At 51.0% G+C, this 22,873-nt stretch overlaps 1 protein-coding gene across 25 annotated transcripts in view; it reads right to left on the reverse strand.

Moving 5' to 3' along the window:
• The window catches only part of Plekha7 (pleckstrin homology domain containing A7), a 183,300-nt gene that overhangs the window by 14,435 nt on the left and 145,992 nt on the right, over positions 1-22,873 (reverse strand). For 13 of the 25 annotated variants that reach the window (XM_039101140.2, XM_039101148.2, XM_039101137.2 and 10 more), the window contains 9 exons: positions 22,250-22,369; positions 20,373-20,426; positions 13,886-13,966; positions 10,763-10,831; positions 10,515-10,595; positions 8,966-9,115; positions 8,349-8,450; positions 6,305-6,413; positions 5,965-6,191 (listed from right to left, as the gene is read on the reverse strand). In XM_039101140.2, the coding sequence (XP_038957068.1) occupies positions 5,965-6,191; positions 6,305-6,413; positions 8,349-8,450; positions 8,966-9,115; positions 10,515-10,595; positions 10,763-10,831; positions 13,886-13,966; positions 20,373-20,426; positions 22,250-22,369 (993 nt within the window). The remainder of the gene's footprint in view (positions 1-5,964; positions 6,192-6,304; positions 6,414-8,348; positions 8,451-8,965; positions 9,116-10,514; positions 10,596-10,762; positions 10,832-13,885; positions 13,967-20,372; positions 20,427-22,249; positions 22,370-22,873) is intronic. The other 12 variants (XM_063279498.1, XM_063279508.1, XM_039101151.2 and 9 more) reach the window with 3 other exon arrangements.

The following is a 22,873-nucleotide window of genomic DNA, read 5'->3' on the forward strand; positions in this document are numbered from 1 at the left end:
GGAGAGCAGGAGAGGTGCTTGCTCGCTTCCTGGGAGGAAGGGGACAAGCCAGTCTCCTTGGTACTCAATGTGCTTGCTGGCTTCTTGGGGGCTTCTTCTATGCCTGGAGACTGAGCCTGATTGCCAAGAAAATTCACTCACTGATGACAGCTGTACCCCTTCCTCACTAGCTCTCCCCTCCTTACTCTAGTATGACTGTCTATTTCAGGATTCCACAGAACTCAGGAAGGAGTCCAAGCTGATTGCACAAACAAACACCAGCATTTCTTGGGGGAAAAGAGCTTCACATTTTAGTGTGTTTGCACGTGTGTGGCTGTGTGCACATGTGTGTGGACATATACATGCCAGGGTGTGCAAATGCAGGCTGTCAAAGGCAACCTGTGGGAATCTATTCTCCTCTGCTACTATGTGGGTCTTGGGGTATCTAACTCAGGCTAGGCCTGGCAGTGAGCACCTTTACCTGCTGAGCCATCCCCCTGGTCTCCCATCCAGTCTTTGAAAGCAAGCATTTCATTGGTGGGCAAAAGGTAAGCCATCTGCCTGAGATAGCCATGGGCTCCCTAGAATCAGCAGTTTCCAACCTGACAAGCCATCAGAATCACCATCGTCCAAAAAGCTTTCCACAAAGAGAAGCCCAAAATATCCACTGTCTATGATTAAAGAAAATAGCTATAGATAGGGTGGCTGGGGGACATTTTCTTAGACACCTGCTTTGTGGCTCTCGTTCCTGTGTTCTTTGAAATTACCCACGACTGGTTTGTTTATTTGTTTGTTTGTTTGTTTGTTTGTTTTTAAAGACAGACTTCTCTATTAAGCCCTGGTTGGCCTGGAACTCAGAGATCCACCTGCCTGTGCCAGGATTAAAGGCGTATACCACCATGATGAGACTATTTCAGTTTTTAAAATGGTAGTAAATTAAAGAAACAACCAAGCCACACTGTGGGGTCCCTGCACTCTACAGGATTGGTGAAGTGCACAATGTAGAAGACTCAGGATAGCGGTGTTCTAACCTAGCATAATTCAGGCGCTTAGGGATGGATGCAAACTTGGAGAGTGGAGGAAAGAAATGGGCAAGGGAACTTTACAGACGCCAAGGCCACTGGGAGTGAGGGAGGAACCTCGAGGTTGGAGGCCTTCTTGTGATGGCCACACTTATTGGTCTCAGTGTTGGTCTGTCAAGGATGGTGACCTGATTATGATTCAATGACATATTTTAATGCCATTTTTCAGAATGGATATTTTAATAAAAACCTTGCATTACATGTAGTTCCATGTATCCGTATGGGTGTGTGCATAAACGAGTGCGTATGAGTGCCCTCGGAAGCCAGAGGCTTCAGATCTCCTGGAGCTGGAGTTATAGGTGATTGTGAGCCTCCTGCTGTTGGTGCTGGCAACCAAACCTCCATCCTCTCAAAAAGCATCAAGTGTTCTCAACCACTGAGTTATCTCTCAAGCCCCAGATATTTCATTAAAAAAAAAAAAATGAAGGTAGATGGTGGTGGCTCACACCTTTAATCCCAGCACTCAGAAGGCAGAGGCAGGCAGATCTCTGTGTGTTTAAGGCCAGCCTGGTCCACAAAGTGAATTCCAATACAGCCAAGGCTACACAGAGAAACCCTGTCTTGAAAAACAAAAACAAATTTGATATTTGTTTTTACTTTATGTGTATGGTATTTTGCCTGCATGTGCGTCTGTGAACATAAATGCTCAGTGCCAGAAGAAGGCATCAGACCCCCTGGTACTGGAGTTAGAGTCAGTGCTGGATGCCATATGGGTGCTGGGAATTGAACCCAGGTCTTTTGCAAGAGTTACAGTGTTCTTAGCAAAGAGCCATCTCTCTAGCCCCAGGACAGTTATTTCTGTTACACACACGTGAATGTCTAAAACAAGCAAACAACCATACAAACTAGTAAAACCGAGGCTGTCAACAGTTAAAAACACTAACTGCTTTTCCAGAGACCGCATATTCCATCATCTGCTCCAGAGGAAACTGAGGTAGCTCAGAAAATGAGGGACTTGTTAAGGACCCAGTGAAAAACTGAGCACTGGAATCCCAGTGCCCTGGCTCCCAGCTAGCAGCTCTACCTCTGTGCCCAACCCTGGCTGCTAGGCACCTGGCTACACATCAGCAGCCTCCTCTCCATCAAGGCTGCAGCTCTACCTCTGTGCCCAACCCTGGCTGCTAGGCACCTGGCTACACATCAGCAGCCTCCTCTCCATCAAGGCTGCAGCTCTACCTCTGTGCCCAACCCTGGCTGCTAGGCGCCTGGCTACACATCAGCAGCCTCCTCTCCATCAAGGCTGCAGCTCTACCTCTGTGCCCAACCCTGGCTGCTAGGCGCCTGGCTACACATCAGCAGCCTCCTCTCCATCAAGGCTGCAGCTCTACCTCTGTGCCCAACCCTGGCTGCTAGGCGCCTGGCTACACATCAGCAGCCTCCTCTCCATCAAGGCTGCAGCTCTGGTCTGTGCCCAACCCTGGCTGCTAGGCACCTGGCTACACATCAGCAGCCTCCTCTCCATCAAGGCTGCAGCTCTGGTCTGTGCCCAACCCTGGCTGCTAGGCGCCTGGCTACACATCAGCAGCCTCCTCTCCATCAAGGCTGCAGCTCTGGTCTGTGCCCAACCCTGGCTGCTAGGCACCTGGCTACACATCAGCAGCCTCCTCTCCATCAAGGCTGCAGCTCTACCTCTGTGCCCAACCCTGGCTGCTAGGCACCTGGCTACACATCAGCAGCCTCCTCTCCATCAAGGCTGCAGCTCTGGTCTGTGCCCAACCCTGGCTGCTAGGCGCCTGGCTACACATCAGCAGCCTCCTCTCCATCAAGGCTGCAGCTCTTGTCTGTGCCCAACCCTGGCTGCTAGGCACCTGGCTACACATCAGCAGCCTCCTCTCCATCAAGGCTGCAGCTCTACCTCTGTGCCCAACCCTGGCTGCTAGGCGCCTGGCTACACATCAGCAGCCTCCTCTCCATCAAGGCTGCAGCTCTACCTCTGTGCCCAACCCTGGCTGCTAGGCGCCTGGCTACACATCAGCAGCCTCCTCTCCATCAAGGCTGCAGCTCTGGTCTGTGCCCAACCCTGGCTGCTAGGCGCCTGGCTACACATCAGCAGCCTCCTCTCCATCAAGGCTGCAGCTCTACCTCTGTGCCCAACCCTGGCTGCTAGGCACCTGGCTACACATCAGCAGCCTCCTCTCCATCAAGGCTGCAGCTCTGGTCTGTGCCCAACCCTGGCTGCTAGGCGCCTGGCTACACATCAGCAGCCTCCTCTCCATCAAGGCTGCAGCTCTGGTCTGTGCCCAACCCTGGCTGCTAGGCACCTGGCTACACATCAGCAGCCTCCTCTCCATCAAGGCTGCAGCTCTACCTCTGTGCCCAACCCTGGCTGCTAGGCACCTGGCTACACATCAGCAGCCTCCTCTCCATCAAGGCTGCAGCTCTGGTCTGTGCCCAACCCTGGCTGCTAGGCGCCTGGCTACACATCAGCAGCCTCCTCTCCATCAAGGCTGCAGCTCTTGTCTGTGCCCAACCCTGGCTGCTAGGCACCTGGCTACACATCAGCAGCCTCCTCTCCATCAAGGCTGCAGCTCTACCTCTGTGCCCAACCCTGGCTGCTAGGCGCCTGGCTACACATCAGCAGCCTCCTCTCCATCAAGGCTGCAGCTCTACCTCTGTGCCCAACCCTGGCTGCTAGGCACCTGGCTACACATCAGCAGCCTCCTCTCCATCAAGGCTGCAGCTCTACCTCTGTGCCCAACCCTGGCTGCTAGGCGCCTGGCTACACATCAGCAGCCTCCTCTCCATCAAGGCTGCAGCTCTGGTCTGTGCCCAACCCTGGCTGCTAGGCGCCTGGCTACACATCAGCAGCCTCCTCTCCATCAAGGCTGCAGCTCTACCTCTGTGCCCAACCCTGGCTGCTAGGCACCTGGCTACACATCAGCAGCCTCCTCTCCATCAAGGCTGCAGCTCTGGTCTGTGCCCAACCCTGGCTGCTAGGCGCCTGGCTACACATCAGCAGCCTCCTCTCCATCAAGGCTGCAGCTCTGGTCTGTGCCCAACCCTGGCTGCTAGGCACCTGGCTACACATCAGCAGCCTCCTCTCCATCAAGGCTGCAGCTCTACCTCTGTGCCCAACCCTGGCTGCTAGGCACCTGGCTACACATCAGCAGCCTCCTCTCCATCAAGGCTGCAGCTCTGGTCTGTGCCCAACCCTGGCTGCTAGGCGCCTGGCTACACATCAGCAGCCTCCTCTCCATCAAGGCTGCAGCTCTTGTCTGTGCCCAACCCTGGCTGCTAGGCACCTGGCTACACATCAGCAGCCTCCTCTCCATCAAGGCTGCAGCTCTACCTCTGTGCCCAACCCTGGCTGCTAGGCGCCTGGCTACACATCAGCAGCCTCCTCTCCATCAAGGCTGCAGCTCTACCTCTGTGCCCAACCCTGGCTGCTAGGCACCTGGCTACACATCAGCAGCCTCCTCTCCATCAAGGCTGCAGCTCTACCTCTGTGCCCAACCCTGGCTGCTAGGCGCCTGGCTACACATCAGCAGCCTCCTCTCCATCAAGGCTGCAGCTCTACCTCTGTGCCCAACCCTGGCTGCTAGGCGCCTGGCTACACATCAGCAGCCTCCTCTCCATCAAGGCTGCAGCTCTACCTCTGTGCCCAACCCTGGCTGCTAGGCACCTGGCTACACATCAGCAGCCTCCTCTCCATCAAGGCTGCAGCTCTGGTCTGTGCCCAACCCTGGCTGCTAGGCGCCTGGCTACACATCAGCAGCCTCCTCTCCATCAAGGCCTCAGCTCTGGTCTGTGCCCAACCCTGGCTGCTAGGCACCTGGCTACACATCAGCAGCCTCCTCTCCATCAAGGCTGCAGCTCTGGTCTGTGCCCAACCCTGGCTGCTAGGCTCCTGGCTACACATCAGCAGCCTCCTCTCCATCAAGGCTGCAGCTCTACCTCTGTGCCCAACCCTGGCTGCTAGGCGCCTGGCTACACATCAGCAGCCTCCTCTCCATCAAGGCTGCAGCTCTACCTCTGTGCCCAACCCTGGCTGCTAGGCACCTGGCTACACATCAGCAGCCTCCTCTCCATCAAGGCTGCAGCTCTACCTCTGTGCCCAACCCTGGCTGCTAGGCACCTGGCTACACATCAGCAGCCTCCTCTCCATCAAGGCTGCAGCTCTGGTCTGTGCCCAACCCTGGCTGCTAGGCGCCTGGCTACACATCAGCAGCCTCCTCTCCATCAAGGCTGCAGCTCTACCTCTGTGCCCAACCCTGGCTGCTAGGCACCTGGCTACACATCAGCAGCCTCCTCTCCATCAAGGCTGCAGCTCTGGTCTGTGCCCAACCCTGGCTGCTAGGCTCCTGGCTACACATCAGCAGCCTCCTCTCCATCAAGGCTGCAGCTCTACCTCTGTGCCCAACCCTGGCTGCTAGGCGCCTGGCTACACATCAGCAGCCTCCTCTCCATCAAGGCTGCAGCTCTACCTCTGTGCCCAACCCTGGCTGCTAGGCACCTGGCTACACATCAGCAGCCTCCTCTCCATCAAGGCTGCAGCTCTACCTCTGTGCCCAACCCTGGCTGCTAGGCGCCTGGCTACACATCAGCAGCCTCCTCTCCATCAAGGCTGCAGCTCTGGTCTGTGCCTCACACTGGGCATTGGGCAGGAGATCTTAAAATGGATCAAAACCAGCGATTCTACCAATGCAGCTTTTGTGAGTCATTTACTCGTGCTGAGGCTGACTCTGCAAATGACGTGGGTGTTGGGGGGTCACTCGTGTTGCTGTAAGTCACACTTCACCCCTGCTGTAAGGAAGCCCAATAAACACACTGGTCACCAAGCTGTATTTGGGTGAAGTCATTTCTTTGGTATGTTGCCAGTGCCTTTTTGAGGTGAACAGACTTGGGTTCATATCTCTGCAGGAGGTCATCCACACACCCTCAGCTCCCAGCCGCCATAGCTTACCGCCTGAGGCGTTGCCTTGGTTGGTGACTGCAGAGGAGACACCACTTTCCTCAGCTGGGGCGGGTGAGGTCGGTATGGCACATAGGTCTGCAGCTGTGGAAAGAGCCGGACCTCCAGAGGTGTCCGCACGGGGCTGGTGGGAGGGCTGGGCTGCAGGGCCGGCTTGCTCTCAGTTGGAGAGAGTGAAGGCACAGATGGGTGAGGGAACAAAGGCACCGTTTTCCTTTCTGAGGGTATGGGCAGAAACAATACAAGGGTGGAATGGAGACTTCCTCAGTGCATGGGCCATGCCGCCCGCCTCTCCATGTCCCCACACCAGGAAGATGGCTGACTGTCTTACCTGGATTTTTGACAGATCCCACCAGGACTCTGTAGTTCTCTTTATTCACACTCAGGCCTGCCATGACATCTTCAATCCTCCACAGATCCTTCTGTATCTGTGACTTCTCCTGGGGAACACAGGGGGCTGGTTCAGGACCTTCTTGGCTCCTCACTAAAATTTTCTTCTGAGGACTTGTCATATGTCTTTAGTCAAAGTCCTTTACCATAGGGTGGCACAATCTTTGGAACCTGCCAGGGTCCACTCAAAGTCTGCTTGAGAAGCAGACCAGTGAGGAATGCTGGGCTGAAAGTGTTCACCAGCTCAACTGCCCTACCCTACCTAACTTAAAAATAGATGGCCTCGAGCAGCATAGGGCGGAACGTGATACATGCAACACCTCGTCAGTCTATGAGACGGGAAAGAACAGGGATCCAGGACCAGAGGAGGGGAGGGGAAGAGAACAGATGTTCAGTTTCACAAAATGGAAAATTCTGGAATATGGCTGCACAACGTGTGAATGGACTTACACTGCTCAAGTGTACTCTTAAACACAGTTGGGATGCCTGATGTGGTGGCACACACCTTACCACCAGCACTCAGGAGGCAGAGGCAGAGGCTGAGGCAGAGGCAGAGGCAGAGGCAGAGGCAGAGGCAGAGGCAGAGGCAGAGGCAGAGGCAGAGGCAGAGGCAGAGGCAGAGGCAGAGGCAGAGGCAGAGGCAGAGGCAGTTCTGGCCTCCATATTTGGAGGCCAGCCAGGGATACATGATGAAACTTATAAAGCTTATAAAGACAGAAAGAACTAAGATTAGCACTTCAAGTTCAAGGCCAGCTAGCCTAGGTTATGCAGTGAGACTTTTCTCAAATGGCTATGGGTTAGAGATAACCTCAGCAAGAACTAGAAACGACTGCTGGGAATATTTTAGCAACAGCAGTCACCCAGTGTGCTCAAGCCATTACAGTATTACAGAATGTTGTTTCCAATGAAGGGCGTTATGGGGCGGGGGACGGGTGACAATAGTGAGGCATATTCTAGAGATCCTCTGAGGTCATCCCTGAGCCAGAGGCAAGAGTCTCCACATGGTCCTCAGCATCTCCCAGACCACCCATGAGTGAGTTGGGGGCAGTGGGCCACGGGGAAAGCAAAACAAAATTCCCCAGAGAAGTCCTTGGTTTCTTAGGGTTCGGGGAACATCCAGAGCTCACATATTCACTAAGTGACCTGGAAGAGGAACCGAGATCAGAATTCCATCGGCATTAGCAAGTCCAGCTCTCAGAGTGGCACAGCATGGTGCCTGTGCACAAGAAGCCAGGAACGTTTGCTGAACTCAAATACACTGAGCCTACGGCAGAGGCCCAAGACAGGCAGACCTGAAGCAGAGACAGAAAACAGGCCATTTTCTATTTTAAACATTTTGAGGGTGGGGTAGAAGCCTGATGCTTACTCCAACAGGACAGAGCACAGGCCACTTAGAATGTCCTGACCTTTTTTCCCTCTGTGAAGTCCTGGCTGTCCTGGGACTCATTCTGTAGACCAGGCTGGCCTCAAACTCAGAGATCTGATTGCCTCTGACTCTCAAGTCTTGGGAATAAAGGTGTGCACCACTATGACCTCTGAATATTCTGACTTTAAGCTAAACTCACTTCTTCCAATTTGGCCAGGGGCCACAGAGATGGGAGTCAGCCAGCCTGGCTCCGGAAATGAAAACATGAGCACAAATGAGTTAAGAGGGAACTCCAGGGACTGAGTCACACTCTCTCCTCAAGCCAATAGTGACTACCAGAAGCAAGACAGAGGCTGGACTTCCTGCTATTGTCTAGGGAATCCAGAAGAAACTCGCCCTGGACGTCCGAAGTGTACTCCGGGTGAGCATAGGCACTGAACTGGGTTCCTCTTGGCTCTGCTCTTTTAAAGGATCAGTTTTCCTAAACACTGAGGGTCAGGCATGGAGAGCAAAGAGTTCCCTGCCAAGGAAGAGCTTGTAACAGCTGCTAGGCAGAGCTCACAGCCCTAACAGGCTGGTGATGGAGGTGAGGGAGGTGACAACCCTCTCTCTTGGTCACCTGGAAGAAAAAGGCTCTCCTGTGTTGTTCCTGCAGGGTCTGCTTTAGCTGCTCCACGTCCTTCTCCAGCTTCAGGTACTCGTTCCATGCATTTTCCATCTCCTGTAGGCAAGAAGACACTTCTGGTCCCCAGATGTGCCCTCACCTTGTCCCCTCCCAGCCTCAAGGACACCCACCCATAACCTGCTGCTCCCTAGGCAAAGGGGGAGGGGGAAGGCCTAGGCAGCCCGATGGAAAGGAGATGGGAGCAGGTGACCCTGGCCACTTGCACTGTCTACCCGCCCCCCAAGATGGCTTCCCTCCCTACTCTAGTAGGAAGGCCAACACCACAGTACACTGACAGCCACAACAGTGGGAACTCTGACATCTCAGAGTGCACTGTGCAGACTAGAATACAGCCTGAAGACCTCTCCAAGAAATGGGGGCTCCCTCAACTATTCTGATGGAAAGAAGCCTAGGGTGCAGAGAGAGTCAGACATGATACCCTGGATAAGTTGCCACCAGGAGGCAGTGACAAGTTCTCACCCCTGGCCTCATCTCAGCAGCCAGGGAGATGGGAACGCAGCCATGGCCAGCCCCCGGGAGAAGTGCCCGTTACCTCTTTAACCCCTACATACCGTGGACTCTCTGCAGAGCTCTGCGCGGATGTGGACGAGGTCCTCCTGCAGGAGCCTCTGCTGGCAAGTGATCTTCTCCAGGTGCTGTGGCTGGTCTCGGTACTGCTCTGTCTGTCTGTGCAGCACCTCCAGCACAGACTCGAGCTGGTCCTGTGCGAGAAAGGGCCCAGAGCAAGAGGATGGGAGGGCTATCCCCCACAGAGCCAAACAACTGACACCAAAGAGGTGAACTGAGCTGGAACAGAACACCGGGCCTTGGACAGCAGCTCACTGGCATGAGGTAAGTCTCAATAAAGCTCTGCCTCAGCTTTCTTATCTACAAGGTAGGGGCAGAACCCTCCGATTCCTTATAGGTTATCTGGAAACAAAGGGACAAATGGACAGGGAACCTTGGCAAGCATGTCACAGATGTCTGACACCATGGATATATCTTATTAAATGTGAAAAGAGAAAAGTCAACCTGAGGCCATAACTGTGGCCCCAGTTCACTCCTGTCTTCCCATCTAGACTTGCTGCCATCCCAGCCTGGACCCCTGAGAGAAGGAACCTGAGGAAGCCAAGGGCTTTGACCAGTGTGATGAGGGTCTCCAAGGCAGACCTCTGGGTTTCTTGTGTCAAGCCATCAGAGCTACCAATAAAGACCTCTCCCAGGCTGAGATGTGGGCCAGCACAGAGAAGGGGGCACTTGAACAGAGCAGACTGTTCTTCCTAAGGAAGGGGAGTGTTGAGCTTTGGTCTGTTGCTATGTAATGCAATGCTAAATAGTAGACCCCAAAAGCTTAGTCACCTCAGGGATGAGAAAATCTGTACCTCATTCCTTAATTTAAAACTGTTGATTAAATAAAGATGCCTACAGCCTGTAGCTGGGCAGAAGAGAGGTAGGCGGGGCTTCGGTTGCTGTGCTTGGGGTCTGAAGTAGAGAAGTCACTGACATGGGGTAAGTGAGTAGTGAGAACGTGGCCCTGAAGCCTGGCCAGTTGGAGTAAGAGTGGCCGAGGTGGAATGTGGCAAGTTCTGTTACAGAGTTATTGACAGAGAAGTAGACAAAATGGCTTAGATGGTTGATATATGCCCAACTCTGGTGCTTTAAGGCTTAATATAAATATACAGGTTTTATTTGGGAACTGAATGATCAAAAGTGGGGTAGAATCTCCGATTTTAACCACAACAGGGGAGGCTCAGATAGAAGTCTTTGAGAAATATCCTTAGACAAAAACAAAACAAAAACCCCGAATAACCTTATACTCTTGTTTGTTTATTGTGGTTTTTTTGAAGCAGGACCAAGCACTGCATAGCTGAGGATGAAAATTCTGATTCCCCTGGAGTCTACCTTCCAAGTTATAGGTGTATGCTAACAATTTATACCTGTTTTATATGATGTGAGGATATAGGCCAGGGTTTCACACATGTTAGGCAAGCACTCTATAGCCTGTTACACCTCTATTCATTGTTGATTAATGCTAACACAGGAGTGCAAATACTGTGTCAGCAAAGCCAAGTTGGTGCAGTCCCCCGACCCATGCCACTATTATGCAGAACCGATGCTTACTTTATTCTCCTTGAGAGCTCGGATCTTGTCTTCCAAGTCCTGGAGTATCCTGTCTTGTTCACAGAAGATGCTCAGCTTGACCTGTGAGTAAGAACAAGTTGGAGAGGGCTAGGGAAAGGGGGTGAGAACATGGCGCATGGCATCGGCAGTAAGAGCAGAAAGAGCAGAGACTATGGAAGCCCTTGAGGAAGCTGCCCAGGTCCAGGTCAGGAGATGGCCAAGGAGCCAGCCTGTCAATGGTAACTCACATCAGTGTCGCTCTCGGCGATCTTCATGGGCTTCAGACTTCGATCCTTAAGAAGGTCTCGGCCTGTCATCTGGGAGGTGAACAATTGAATGATTAACATGGTGTGTGGGGTCAAACAGCAGGAAGGAAGGTTAGTCCTATGGTGGATGGACGTGGAAGTCTCAGCAGAGGCGGGAGGCTCACGGCACAAAATGGGCAAGAACTTGAGCACTATCTGCACTGTTTTAAAGCCTTCTTCATTTTATGGAAAAACGAAACCTGTTGGTGATCCTAGTACAACTACATTTCTCAAATTAAAGAAAGCGCAGGTGCTCAAGTTACAGGGTCATCAGTTTGCCCCAAATGAGCATGACACATTTCTATGAGTCTTTGGGGTTTGCCATTGTTAAGAGAGGCGTGCTACTACACCTAGGGACAAACAGTTTGTCCAGTTGCTGGCCAGGTTACTGTTTCATGTCTCTGCGAAGCCACTTCCCCAGGGACAAAGCCAGCCTTCCTTATCCTACACTATTAAAAGATCCAGCCAGAGGGGAAGGGACCCAGGTCAGATCCAGCCAGTGGTTTAAGATTCACACCCAGACAACAAAGCTTGGTTGTACTCAAGAGAGTCATCACCTGTCTTAGAATCTCAACAAAGCAACGGACAGGTCACCTACACTTCCAGGCCAGTAGAACGTCCCATTCACATCCTCAGGCAACTGTAAGCAGGCAGCTTGCTGCCTTCCTGCTCTCACTGACCCCTGAGAAGTTGATTCCAGCTCCCTATCCCATGCTTTCCTTTCCCTGGGCACCTTCCTTTCATAGGCTGTGAAGACATGGGCTTCTGCAGCTAAGACAAGGTCAAGTTGAATGCACCTCAAGTCAGACAGCCCTTCTCTGTTCTGTTTTATGGCTCTGACCAGCAGACATGAAGAATAGGTGACCACGGCAGAGGCAGGCAGTGTGTGTGCTAGGCAGAAGGCCCCAGGATGGACAGACAGTCAGTTGCTGGAGTCATAGCTTTTGTTTTCTCCCCACTCCATCTGGAAGGCCCAAGAAGTTTGCCAGTGTGAGCCAGGAGTCAAAAGTGCTGCCAATCATTCTCTTCAGACTAACCGCAGCCATGTGCCCAATTGCCCTACATCCTCCCTCAGCAAGTCCAAGGCACTATCAAATGACTTCTTTAAAAGAATATTTATTTTCTATGTATGGTGTTTGCCTGCATGTATATCTGTGTATCATATAAAATGCATGGGTCTATATACCCATGGAGGCCAGAAGAAGTTGTTGGCTCTCATGTGAGTTGCTATGTGGGTGCTGGGAATGAAACCTGAGTCTGCTGGAAGAGTAGCCAGTGCTCTTAACCACTGAGCCATTTCACTACAGAAGAAGTCACATGACTTCTTGCTCTGAGCTGAGGACTGCTTCTGTTTAGTCACATAGCAGAGGGCATGGACCCTGGCCTTGGTTACTTCAAGGTAGAGCTTGACTATAAGGCCTGGCTATGGGGAAAAGCTCAGCAAGCATTCATGGAATTCCTTGGGGTATATGCAGAGTATGTGTACACACATGCATATATATCATCAAAACATATGGAACCCTGAGGGGAGGACTGTGAGTTGGTCTCTTCTCTGAAGAAGCTGGCCCTGGCTTGTTACCAAGCTAGAAATCACTTTCAAATTGAGGTGCACTCTGGGGATTACCCCAGCAAGCTCTCCCCCTTTTCCCCTTAAGCTTTTTATCAAGGACGTCTCTGATGCTTAAATAAGGAAGAGGATCTAACTGAGCAATGCCTCATTTATCTAGCACCATCAGGAAAGAAATGAGGTATCTACACACAAAGGCATTCTGAGAAAGAGAAATCTAAATTAAGCCTTCTAGTGGCATCCTTGATAGAAGTGTGCCCTTTACTGCTGTCTTCGGTGACTCAGGAGCCAACCATTTGTTTCTCTCTCCCTCCAGGGTACCCGCATTCCCTCTCTTCTATGAAACAGGAGTCTCTTGTTCTCCCTGATGTGCTGTTTGTAGGACATTGGGAGCTAGGAATTCAAAGTCTTTGCCTCTCTTTCTTCCTCTGAGTGGGTTTGGTGTCCTTCAGCATGTCCCTCTCACACAGGGTGCCTGTCACTGCTGTGGGGCTTAGAGTATCAAATTATAATGATGTTTGCTCATTTCTCCTCTCCAGACATATTAGCCACATTAGGGGGCACTGTGGAGACTGGGATGCATTTTCTCTCTATCCTTGAAGCCCAGCCAGGACTGGCATATGGAAGAGATCTGGAGAATGTTAGCTCAGTGAGTTCACAAACATGTCAAAATCAGACTGGCTGGTTTAGCTTCTGATGGAGTAAAGGTGACACACAGGTGACAGGGCACTGGCTCCCCTGAAAGGCTTATACTCTTCAGAGGACCTTCAGCTTAGCTCTACTCCAGAGAAAGGGTGCCCTGATGGACAGCTACAGCCACAGGTAGTATATGGCGGTCAAGTTTCCCTTTTTAAACCGTGCTCAGTGGTGACAGCACTTCTATCCACTTAAAACATCAACAAATGTCCCCAGTATCTGTCACCGGAAATATCAAAGGTCTTGGATCTCCATTCATCTTAAAGAATCTCTACCTGGGAAGAGACTCGGCCCCTGGACCATCCCTCTAACCCCAACCACATCAGACCATGACACCTGCCCCCCCAGTCTGTACCCTCCCTCAGAATGCTCCAAGAGCTGGCTACATTGCAAAGGAGACATAGGACAGTCATCCAGTTCCAAAATGGGACCTGTATATCAATATCCTGTCCCCAGGAGAGACACACTGGGATCTAAGGCTGCTCTAAACTCCCATAAACTCATGCTCAGCCCTACTACTGTAGAGGCAGACAAGTGAAGATGGAGACACAAGGCAAGCTGATGACAAGCCAGGCAAGCTCCCCACCCCTCTGCAACACAAAAGATGGAGCCACAGGACACCACAGATGAGCGGCTCAGCCACAGTGCTGAAGAGAGCTTTGGGTTAAAGAAAATCAACCGAAATGACTTGCAGGAAGCGTGGGGCGGTCAGGAGAGCAACTGCTTAAGCAAGTGATGGTGCCGGCCCTGAGCCAGAAGCAATGGAATGGCCCCGCCTGGAGACACGGATCCGATCATCTTACGCTTCTCCCGGGCCGACAGCCCCGTGCTGACTTCTTCAGCACTTTGTAAAGCACGTTGATCAAAGGTTCATTATTTTTAATCTGTTCCAAACAGAAAGGCAAATACAACAAAACGTAACAGGTGAGACATCCAACAACACTTGAAGCAGCCACAGTCTGGGGGCTAGAGGGGGGACCTCAGAGATGAGGTGCGCAGACAGTCAAGACAGTTAAGCCTCGTGATGTGAGCTCCAGCTAGGGACAGCCTCTATAAAACTAGCCTCGGGGTTGGGGATTTAGCTCAGTGGTAGAGCGCTTGCCTAGGAAGCACAAGGCCCTGGGTTTGGTCCCCAGCTCCGAAAAAAAGAACCAAAAAAAAAAAAAAAAACCAAACAACCAAAAAACAAAAAAACTAGCCTCACCAGCTTTGCTTGCTTGGGAGCCGCTGTGTGAACTGACCATGCACAAGGGCCACTTCCTGGCTCACTTCCTTCCCAGTTCTGAAGGTGAGGGGAAGCCTGACAGAAGAGATCTGCTTCTTCCTGCCTCCCTTACCTTCTGCAACACCTGGAAGCTTGGTTTATGCATTCATCTCATTTCTAACAATTACTTCCGACAGAAATTTCTCAGACTTCAGCTCCACACTTGGGTGCAGATAAATGTTCATGCCTAACCAGAAGATTCAAATGCTTACAAGTGATGCTGTCTGTATACAGTCTGTCAGGTCTTGAGAAGGCTCAGTGTGCAATGCTGCCACTGAGCCTGAGGACCTGAGCTTAATCCTTGGGAACCACATGGTGGAAGGAGAGAACCAGCTCCTCCTGCAGGCTGTCTCTGACCTCCACATGTGGACTTTAACATATGCACACACCTCCACACACACATGCACATAGACACGTTAAAGAAATTCAAAGAAAGAAAACACTGTCTGTACCCACCAGGTGGGTAGATCCCAGGCCAACAAAAATTTTATTTTTTATTGCAGTGTTGGAAATAGAACCCAGGGCCTCATGTATACTAGACAAGTACTTTACCACAAGGTACAACCCCAGTTTAGCATTGGAATTCCTACTCAAGCTCTTGAATTTTAGTGTGTAGAATCAACCTGGAAGGCTCGGGCTCCACCCTGAAGGGCCTTGCTGAGTTGGTCTGCACTAGGGTTCAAAATCTGGCACTCCTAACAGATTCCCAGGTATTGCTGCTGTGACTGGGTAAGGAACCATACTTGAGACCTTGGTGATTACTTCCAAGATGTAGGTCAGTTGGTTCTGTGCTTGTCTGACATCTACAAAGGCCTGGGCTCCACTGAGTACCATATAAAGTGGACATAGATGTACCTACAAGATCCTCCTACTCAGGAGAAAGGCAAAGGACACAAGTCCAAGGTCATTGGGCATTCAAGACAACCTGGCATAGATGAGCCCTTGTTTCAAAACAACAACAACAACAACAACAACAACAACAACAACAACAAAATACAAAACAACGACTTTGAGGTAATCTTTCTTAACCCTCAGTGTATTTTAAAAACACTTAAGGAATTGTTTGGCCAATTAAGTCAGAATCTCTAAGCATAGGACTTAAGCACTGATGTGCATTGTAGTGGTTTGAATGAAAATGGCCCCCATGGACTATTAGGAGGTGTGGCTTTGTTGGAGGAAGTGGTCACTAGGGGCAGGCTTGGAGAACTCAGATGTTCAAGCCACATCCAGTATGGCAACCATGTCCTGCTGACTGCAGCTCAAGATGTAGTTAGTGCTCTGGGCATCTTCTCCAGCACCACGTCTGCCTGCTTCCCGCTGTGACGATAATGGACTAAACCTCTGAACTATAATCCAGCACCCATGAGATGTTCTCTCTTATAAGTTACCGTGGTCATGGTGTCACTTCACAGCAGTAGAAAGCCTAAGTCATGCATCTTCCAAATTCCCTAGTGGTTTAGTTCATGGCCGGGCTCAGTAATCTCTGTTCCTGAACGGCTGACCTCAAATTTGAGTGTGCACAAGGATCACACCTGAGTGTGGCTTGAGCAGAGGATCCTGGGCACAAGAGTGCTAACTCAGTAGAGATCTTGAAAAATAAAATGAGACATATTTACTTATCCATCTATGTGTACATTATAGTGCCCGTGTTGTGTCAGAGGACAACTCGTGGGCGTGGTTCTCCCCTTCCACTACATGGGCCCTGGTTTAGGTCATGAGGCTTGGTAGTAAGTACCTGTACCTGCTATACCTCTAAGCCCTGCTTTTAAATTTATTTTTATTTATTTATTTTTGAGTCAGGGTTTCTGAATCCTTGGCCGGCCTGGAACTATGTAGTCCAGGATGGCTTTGAACTTGAAGCAATCCTTTTGTGTCTGCCTTATTGACTGCTGGGTCTAAAGCATGCATCATGCCAGGCTCTGAAGTTTGTTTGTTCTTTGTGACAGAGTCTCTACGGGAAGCTTTGCTGGTTGTCCTGGAACTCACTATGTAGACCAGGCTGGCCTCAAGTTCACAAAAATTCACCCTTTTCTGCTCTCAGTGCTAGCACCCAAGGCATGAGCCACCATGCCCAGATTAAAAAAAATTTTTTAAAGGGAGAAAGTCATTATGTTCTGTGGGCTGGCCTCTAATTTACAGGTTCAAATGATTCCCTGGTCTCAGTCCTCCAAGAAGCTAGGACCCCAGGCGTGTATCATCATACTTGGCTCAGATCTATATTTTTAAAATCATGTTCCTAGATGCTCTAGAAATAGCTGATGCCCCAGATAGTAACCTAAAAAACTCTGCCCCAGAAGCTGACTTTGGAAACCGACAAGGCCTGATCTCAGGCTCCAACTGTCAGAGAGAGCTCACAGTGCTACAGATTTGATATCAACCATGATACACTCCTCCTAAGAGACAAGGGACTCCCTGGGGTTGAAGGCAACTTTCTGTATCTACAAAGTCATCGTCTGAGAGGCTGCTCAGCCTCACCTGGACGCGTTCCACAGCTGTACAAAAATAACTCAAAGCCAGGAGCACAGGCACACATCCATGGTCCAGGAGCATCACGCTTGAGCCCAGATATTTGAGACCAGCCTGGGTGACACTGTGAGATGCTATCTAAAAGGATGATTTTTAAAAGTACTATGGATAACAGTGGGCGACCACAGCCAGGTAATGGAGTTCAGGCTCTGGGAAGCAGAATTTCCATGATGGAAACATAGTTCACAGATGACAAACTCAGGGCTGCAGTCAGTTTCAGCCATGGAGCTTTGCAGAGCTCCCTTAACCTCTCTGAGATGTGGTTCTTTGGTTAACAGGAATAGGGGCAGTAATTCCTATTACTCAGTAGCTGTGAGAATTAAAATGCAAGTGAACCAAGTGCCCAGATACCGCCAGGCAGAAGAGAAGCTTCACCGCTGCTCAGTCCTTTATACCCTGGCATCACCAAGAGAGCAAGCACTCTCTAAAACACACGAGCTAAGAGCGACTTCTGAGGGGCGTCTGCATTTGATCTCCTGGCCCCACAGTGTTATTCACCTGAGGGAGAGGAACCTGTGGAAGGTGCTAGGGAGAAGTCACCACCAGTGAACGCAGGACACCCAGAAGGGTGACAGGCTCTGGATCCTTGGCTCTTGGGACAAGAACACAGAAGAACCTAAGTCGACAGACACATCAGAGTGGGGGATCCGCAGGCCAGATGTGGGCAGGGGAAGTGATCTCTAGAGACTCTCGTTCTAGGGCTGGAGATAGAGCAGTAGCACAGCACCTGCCCAGCAGGCACAGGACCTAGGTTGTATCCCTAGCAACACACACACACACACACACACACACACACACACACACACACACACCCCAGACCTTGGTGGCAGTACAGGCAATTATCCCAGCTACTTGAGGACCTGGTGCAAGTTCAAAGCCAGCTTGGGCTACAAAGTGAATTCAATGCTAGCCTGGGAATTTATCAATAGTTAAGACTTAGAAAAAAAGTAAAGTCATAGGAAAAAAAGTAAGAGCTTTGGTGACATAGTTGAATATGCCTCAGAGGTAGGGTACTTGCATGAGGCTGGAGGTTCAATCCACCATACCATAGAGAAAGGATGGTTCTAGAGGGGCACAGCTTGTCTCTCATGCCTAGGGCAGTTCTCAGAGCTCAAATATATCCACTTTCCTGGGGGTGCGAACCACTTCTCGTGCTGTCTCTACCTACAGTACCTGCATCCACATCCCCTTCATGTCAAAGACATCCTGCCCAGCATGTCATAGGATCTACAGATCTGTGTGGCCCCGTGAAAGGACATTCACCACCGCAGAGAAAGCCCTTTCAGGAGAGCATTTCTACCAACTGAACCATCGGCCTATAGCTGCCATCTGCTTGGCTTAGTCCTCTTCAGAGCCACAGAAAAGGCATGGTGATACACCAGAGCTTTACAGCCTGTCTCCATTTCTCCCAAACTGACCCTAACTCCCTATCACTGCAGTGCAGCTGCTGCTAAGAGCCTTCTCACAGACACAGTTAACATGGACACTCTCTCTTGTTCCACAGAGGTGCTGCTGGGAGAAGAGGGGAACCTGAATTCAAAGGTGACAGGGACATCAGCATATCAAGATAGGAAGGCAGAGATAAGCCTAACCCCCTGGACTGCTAACCCTGACACCGGAAATTGGAATGGCACATTTAGACTTAGCAGGCTTTGAACATCTGTAAACATAATCATCTGTAATTCCCAACCCTGGGCTCTGCGTCCTGCAGTGGGACACTCTTCCAGGTCTTTCTCACGGAAGCCATGCAAGCACACTGGCCTTTCTGACCATTACTCCATACACAACCTCTCTTCTCTCTTGGGCAGATAGCGTCAAGCCTCTCCAAGCTGAGGGAGAGGTTCACTCCAGACTACTTCCCTGAAAAGAGCTTAGTAATTACAGTAGCAGATACACAACCAGGGAACTCTGCTACAAGCCCAGCTCTTCTCATGACAATGTCAGCATCCAGAATACCTCCTCAGGTGACATACATAGCTCCTAGCTAAGAAAGCACTCCCAGGATGCAACTTGCCTCTCCAGTCCATCAAACCCATTCCCTGCCATCCCAACCCAAGCTTGGCTCCCCAAAAAGATTAATGCCTTCAGGACCACAGCAGCACAAATGGCAGGTAGTGAGGTGAATGTGAGCTTCAGAGTAAGTAAGTGCTGGACTCAAATGTGTCTCTGTCTCTGTGTGGCCCTGAGAAGTACTTTACTCCCTTATGGGACTGCCAGCCCTGACTCCTGTGCAAACTACTGCAGTAGAGTAAAACTCAGAACATGGGCCATCACTACTCAGCTTCTATTAGTTGCACAAACAGGAACTCTTGCTCTGAAGCCTTGTGCCTCAGTCTCTCCTCCTCCATTCTCTTCCTATAAGGCCTATGACAGAGTCAGGGGTCAACGTGATTTATTCCACCTCACTCCACAGCTCTAATCTCACCACTGCATGGCAGCTCTCTTTGGCTTACTCTGGTCCTGTCCCTACCAACTTCATCACAACTGCTCGGAGCCTTTCTCTCACAGCCCGTAGGAATCCTCATGACTCCAGCTTAGACCTGAGGCAAACAGGTATCTGTCACTGTATACGCTTCAGCACGGGAAAACCCCACCTGCTGCAGGCTGAGAGACGATCCCTGCATCAGAAAAGCTAGGTATACAGTGCAGGGTGGATAAACATGGTCCACAGCCCTCTTCCCTCCCTGGGTTGACTAACGTTACACCCGTCGAGTGTGTTCCAGAGCTCCAGCATGAGGAGGGCTGTCACCAGACGTAGCTCGTGGGTTGTGGCAAGGCAGTGGCGGTTTTCTTTGGGCCCTTTCATCTCTGCTAACTCAGAGCTTGAGCTTTAAGTACCCACAGGCACTAGTGCTCAGCTCTAAGTGGAGGCTACTGGCAGGCCTCAAAGCCTCATGACTCCACGTGGAACTTACTCCCTCATCAATAAATGCAAAGGCCTTACCATGCCAGTGTGGCTAAAAACACACATCAGCTACTCTCTGTGATCCAAACACACTCCTACCAGCAGCAGAGGCTCTGGAAAAGCCATGGCTATTTCTAGAAACCTCTGGCTCTAACCAAGGGAAGGAACAGACCAAAATCATGACCTTTACACTCTCAAAGCCAGAGATCTCATCTCAGGGCTCACAGGCAATTCCACCAGAGTCAGACCATAAGCAATGACTGTTTCCTGATTCAGACAAGAGTTTTCACTTACGGTCTGGAACTCCAGTGTTGGTCCCAGTAAGTAATACTTTCAGAAAGATGAGCAGTGTCCATCAGGTAGATCCTGATGCCACTCACCTTTAAAGTTTTATCACCTTTATTATTACCTGGGTGAGCCTATGTGCCCCACATGCACTGGAGTGCCTGTGGAGGTCTAAGGGAATCGAATGCTCTAGAACGAATGGATTAATAGGTGAACTACCTGACTTGGGTGCTGGGACCCGGACCTGGGTCTTCTGCAAGAGCAGCAAGTACTCCTAACCCTTAAACAATCTCTCCGTCCTTCCACCCACCTTCAGATCCAGGTACTCCAGGTCCTTCTTCAGCTGGAGGTAGGTGTCATCAGCCTTCCAAGGAAGCAAAGGAGAAAAAAACAAAACAAAACAGTTACAAACACCAAGGTTTAAATAACCTGGGTCTTCGAAAGTAGATCATTCACATTGCACTGGAGACGAGGGACCACAGCAGATTAACACACCAGCCACAGAGGAAGCACAGATGTCTTGTTGCAACTCAGAGCCCTGTTTCAGCATGGCAGAATTTGTGGGTCACAGTGGGAAAGCCAGCTTATCCCTGCACCCACGAGGTTTAATGGGGAGGACCCAACAAGAGGGCTAGGGAAGAAGAGCAGATGAGGCGGATGCTGGGCTCCGAGGCAGAACCAGCAGATCTCCCCAGAACAGCACTTGCCGCACCCGAAGCTAATCCCATTCACACTACTGTTCTAATTTTTGGCATCCAGCCTTTGGCCTGGTTTGTCACATGCATAAAGTAACAAGACCAAAAGTGATGTGGATGGATGACTGGAAAAGACAGAAATGACCTGGGTGATCCAGGAGGACCTAGTATGACTTTAGACTCCAGGGGGATAAGTAGCAGCTGCTGGAAGTTTTCCTGAAACTCTTTTGCTCTTTTTGCTCGGTAAGAAGTCAGAGCAGCCATATTAGGGGCTAGTGTAGTTCCTGAGTAAGACTTGCTTGTGGTGTCTTCAATGGTCTATCAAGCTCTTCAGTGTAATTATTTAGAAAGAGACTCCCCACAAGTCACACTTCTGTTCAGCAGATCACAGAAGCTACTTGAGGCAGAGGAGTTGCAAAAGCTGAAGAATGGTCCAGATATTGTGTTCTTAGTGAACTGAGGCCCCCAGCTGAACAAGCCAAGGATGGGGAAGGTGCATAGCTCTGGTGTGAGACGGTCACCGACGCATACCATATCGTGCCTTAGGTGTGGCAGCCCCATCATTAAGGGATGCTATAGCTTGCATAGGCATATTTCTTTCCCACTGCCTCCTTCCTCATCCCACTTCCCCAAGCCACTGTCCCTGCACACTCTGAATAGGAGAAGGACAGCTGGAGAATGCTAAAGTCAAATGCAGAACTTATGAGTTTTTTCTTTTTCCCTTCTGTCTCTCTGTCTCTCTGTCTCTGTCTCTCTCTCTCTCTCTCTCTGGTATACATGCATACATGCATGTTTTTGCATGTGTGGGGCACAAACATGTGTAACCACTCCACTGCTCTTCCACCGTATTTATAAGATGGGGTCTCTCTGTCACCCAGGGCTCACAGATACACTTACTTACCTAGTCTTAGTAGCCAGCTTGCTTCAGGGACGGAACTACTGAAGGATGGCCACACCCACCCAGCATTTGCAGGGTTACACTTGCATGGGAATCTCTTTAGCCACTGAGCCTACTCAGTCTACCACTTACTTTTTTTGTTTGCTTGTCTTTAACATGTCCTCTCTTACATTCACCCACCTAACCTATGCAGGTTCCCACAAGGCTAGACAGGACAAGAGATGAGGGTTGTTCTGCAAGCGAAGATGCCCTACATTTCCCTCCGGGCTGACCCACATGTGTCTTCAATGAGCAATAATGCTGACAGGGCACAGCTCTTAGACAAGACAACCACGCAGCAGCCTGCCCCTCTCCACAGCCCAAGAAGCAAGATTCAGGTCTGTCCCACCCCATGCAGCCCCTCCCTTGCACCAGAGGGGAGGCACTCCACCATGCCCACAGTCACTAGCTGCAGCACCTAGAAGCACACAGGCGAGGGAAGAGCCAGGTAGCCAGATAGCAGGACAGATAGCAGGACAGACCAGAGCACGGCACAGGGAAACGTGGGAGGCAGGCCATCCCTGCCTGGGCCCAGGAGGGCCCACCGGCGCTGACCTGGCAGGCGGGAAAGGTCAAGTAGTGGTGTAGTAACTGGCCCACGGCGAAATTTCGCACACTGGCCAACTTGGACTGGTGCCGCTGCAACCGGGTGAGCAGCAGCGAGAGCTCCTCCAGCTGTGGGCGTGTAGACACATTGGGAGGGAGGGAGTCAGGCACCATGAGGCACACCGCCACAATTACACTCTTCACCCGTGCCAGGACAACACTGACGTGACACCGCCAGGCAGTGATTGCACGGGCCCGGTCATTAGGGCAAGTGAAGGCACTGCCAGCATAGGGAGGGCTCTGGAAGCCACCAGCTCAGCTTCACCCAGAAGGATGAGTGCTTTGAAGGGAGAGTTAACCAATCATAGTGAAAGCCAGGGAAGAAAGGAGAGGTGCTGAAGGAGAAAGCAGGTAGCTGGACTATATTTCTGAAAAAAAACCAGAGAGGACCAGCCCAACACTTCCCTCTACTTCCCTCAGTCTTTGGAGGGCCTGCTACAGAGCCCCAGTGCTCACTGGCCTGTCTCCTCATTACCAAGAAGGGGATGAAAGCTGCCCAGTGGGTTGCAACTGCTCGGCTCCGAGGGAGAGAAAGAGTGGTGTGGGCGAGGGTCTTGTATTCTACAGCATGTC

This window comes from Rattus norvegicus, chromosome 1 (genome assembly GCF_036323735.1).
Source record: "Rattus norvegicus strain BN/NHsdMcwi chromosome 1, GRCr8, whole genome shotgun sequence".
Taxonomy (NCBI): Eukaryota; Metazoa; Chordata; class Mammalia; order Rodentia; family Muridae; genus Rattus; species Rattus norvegicus.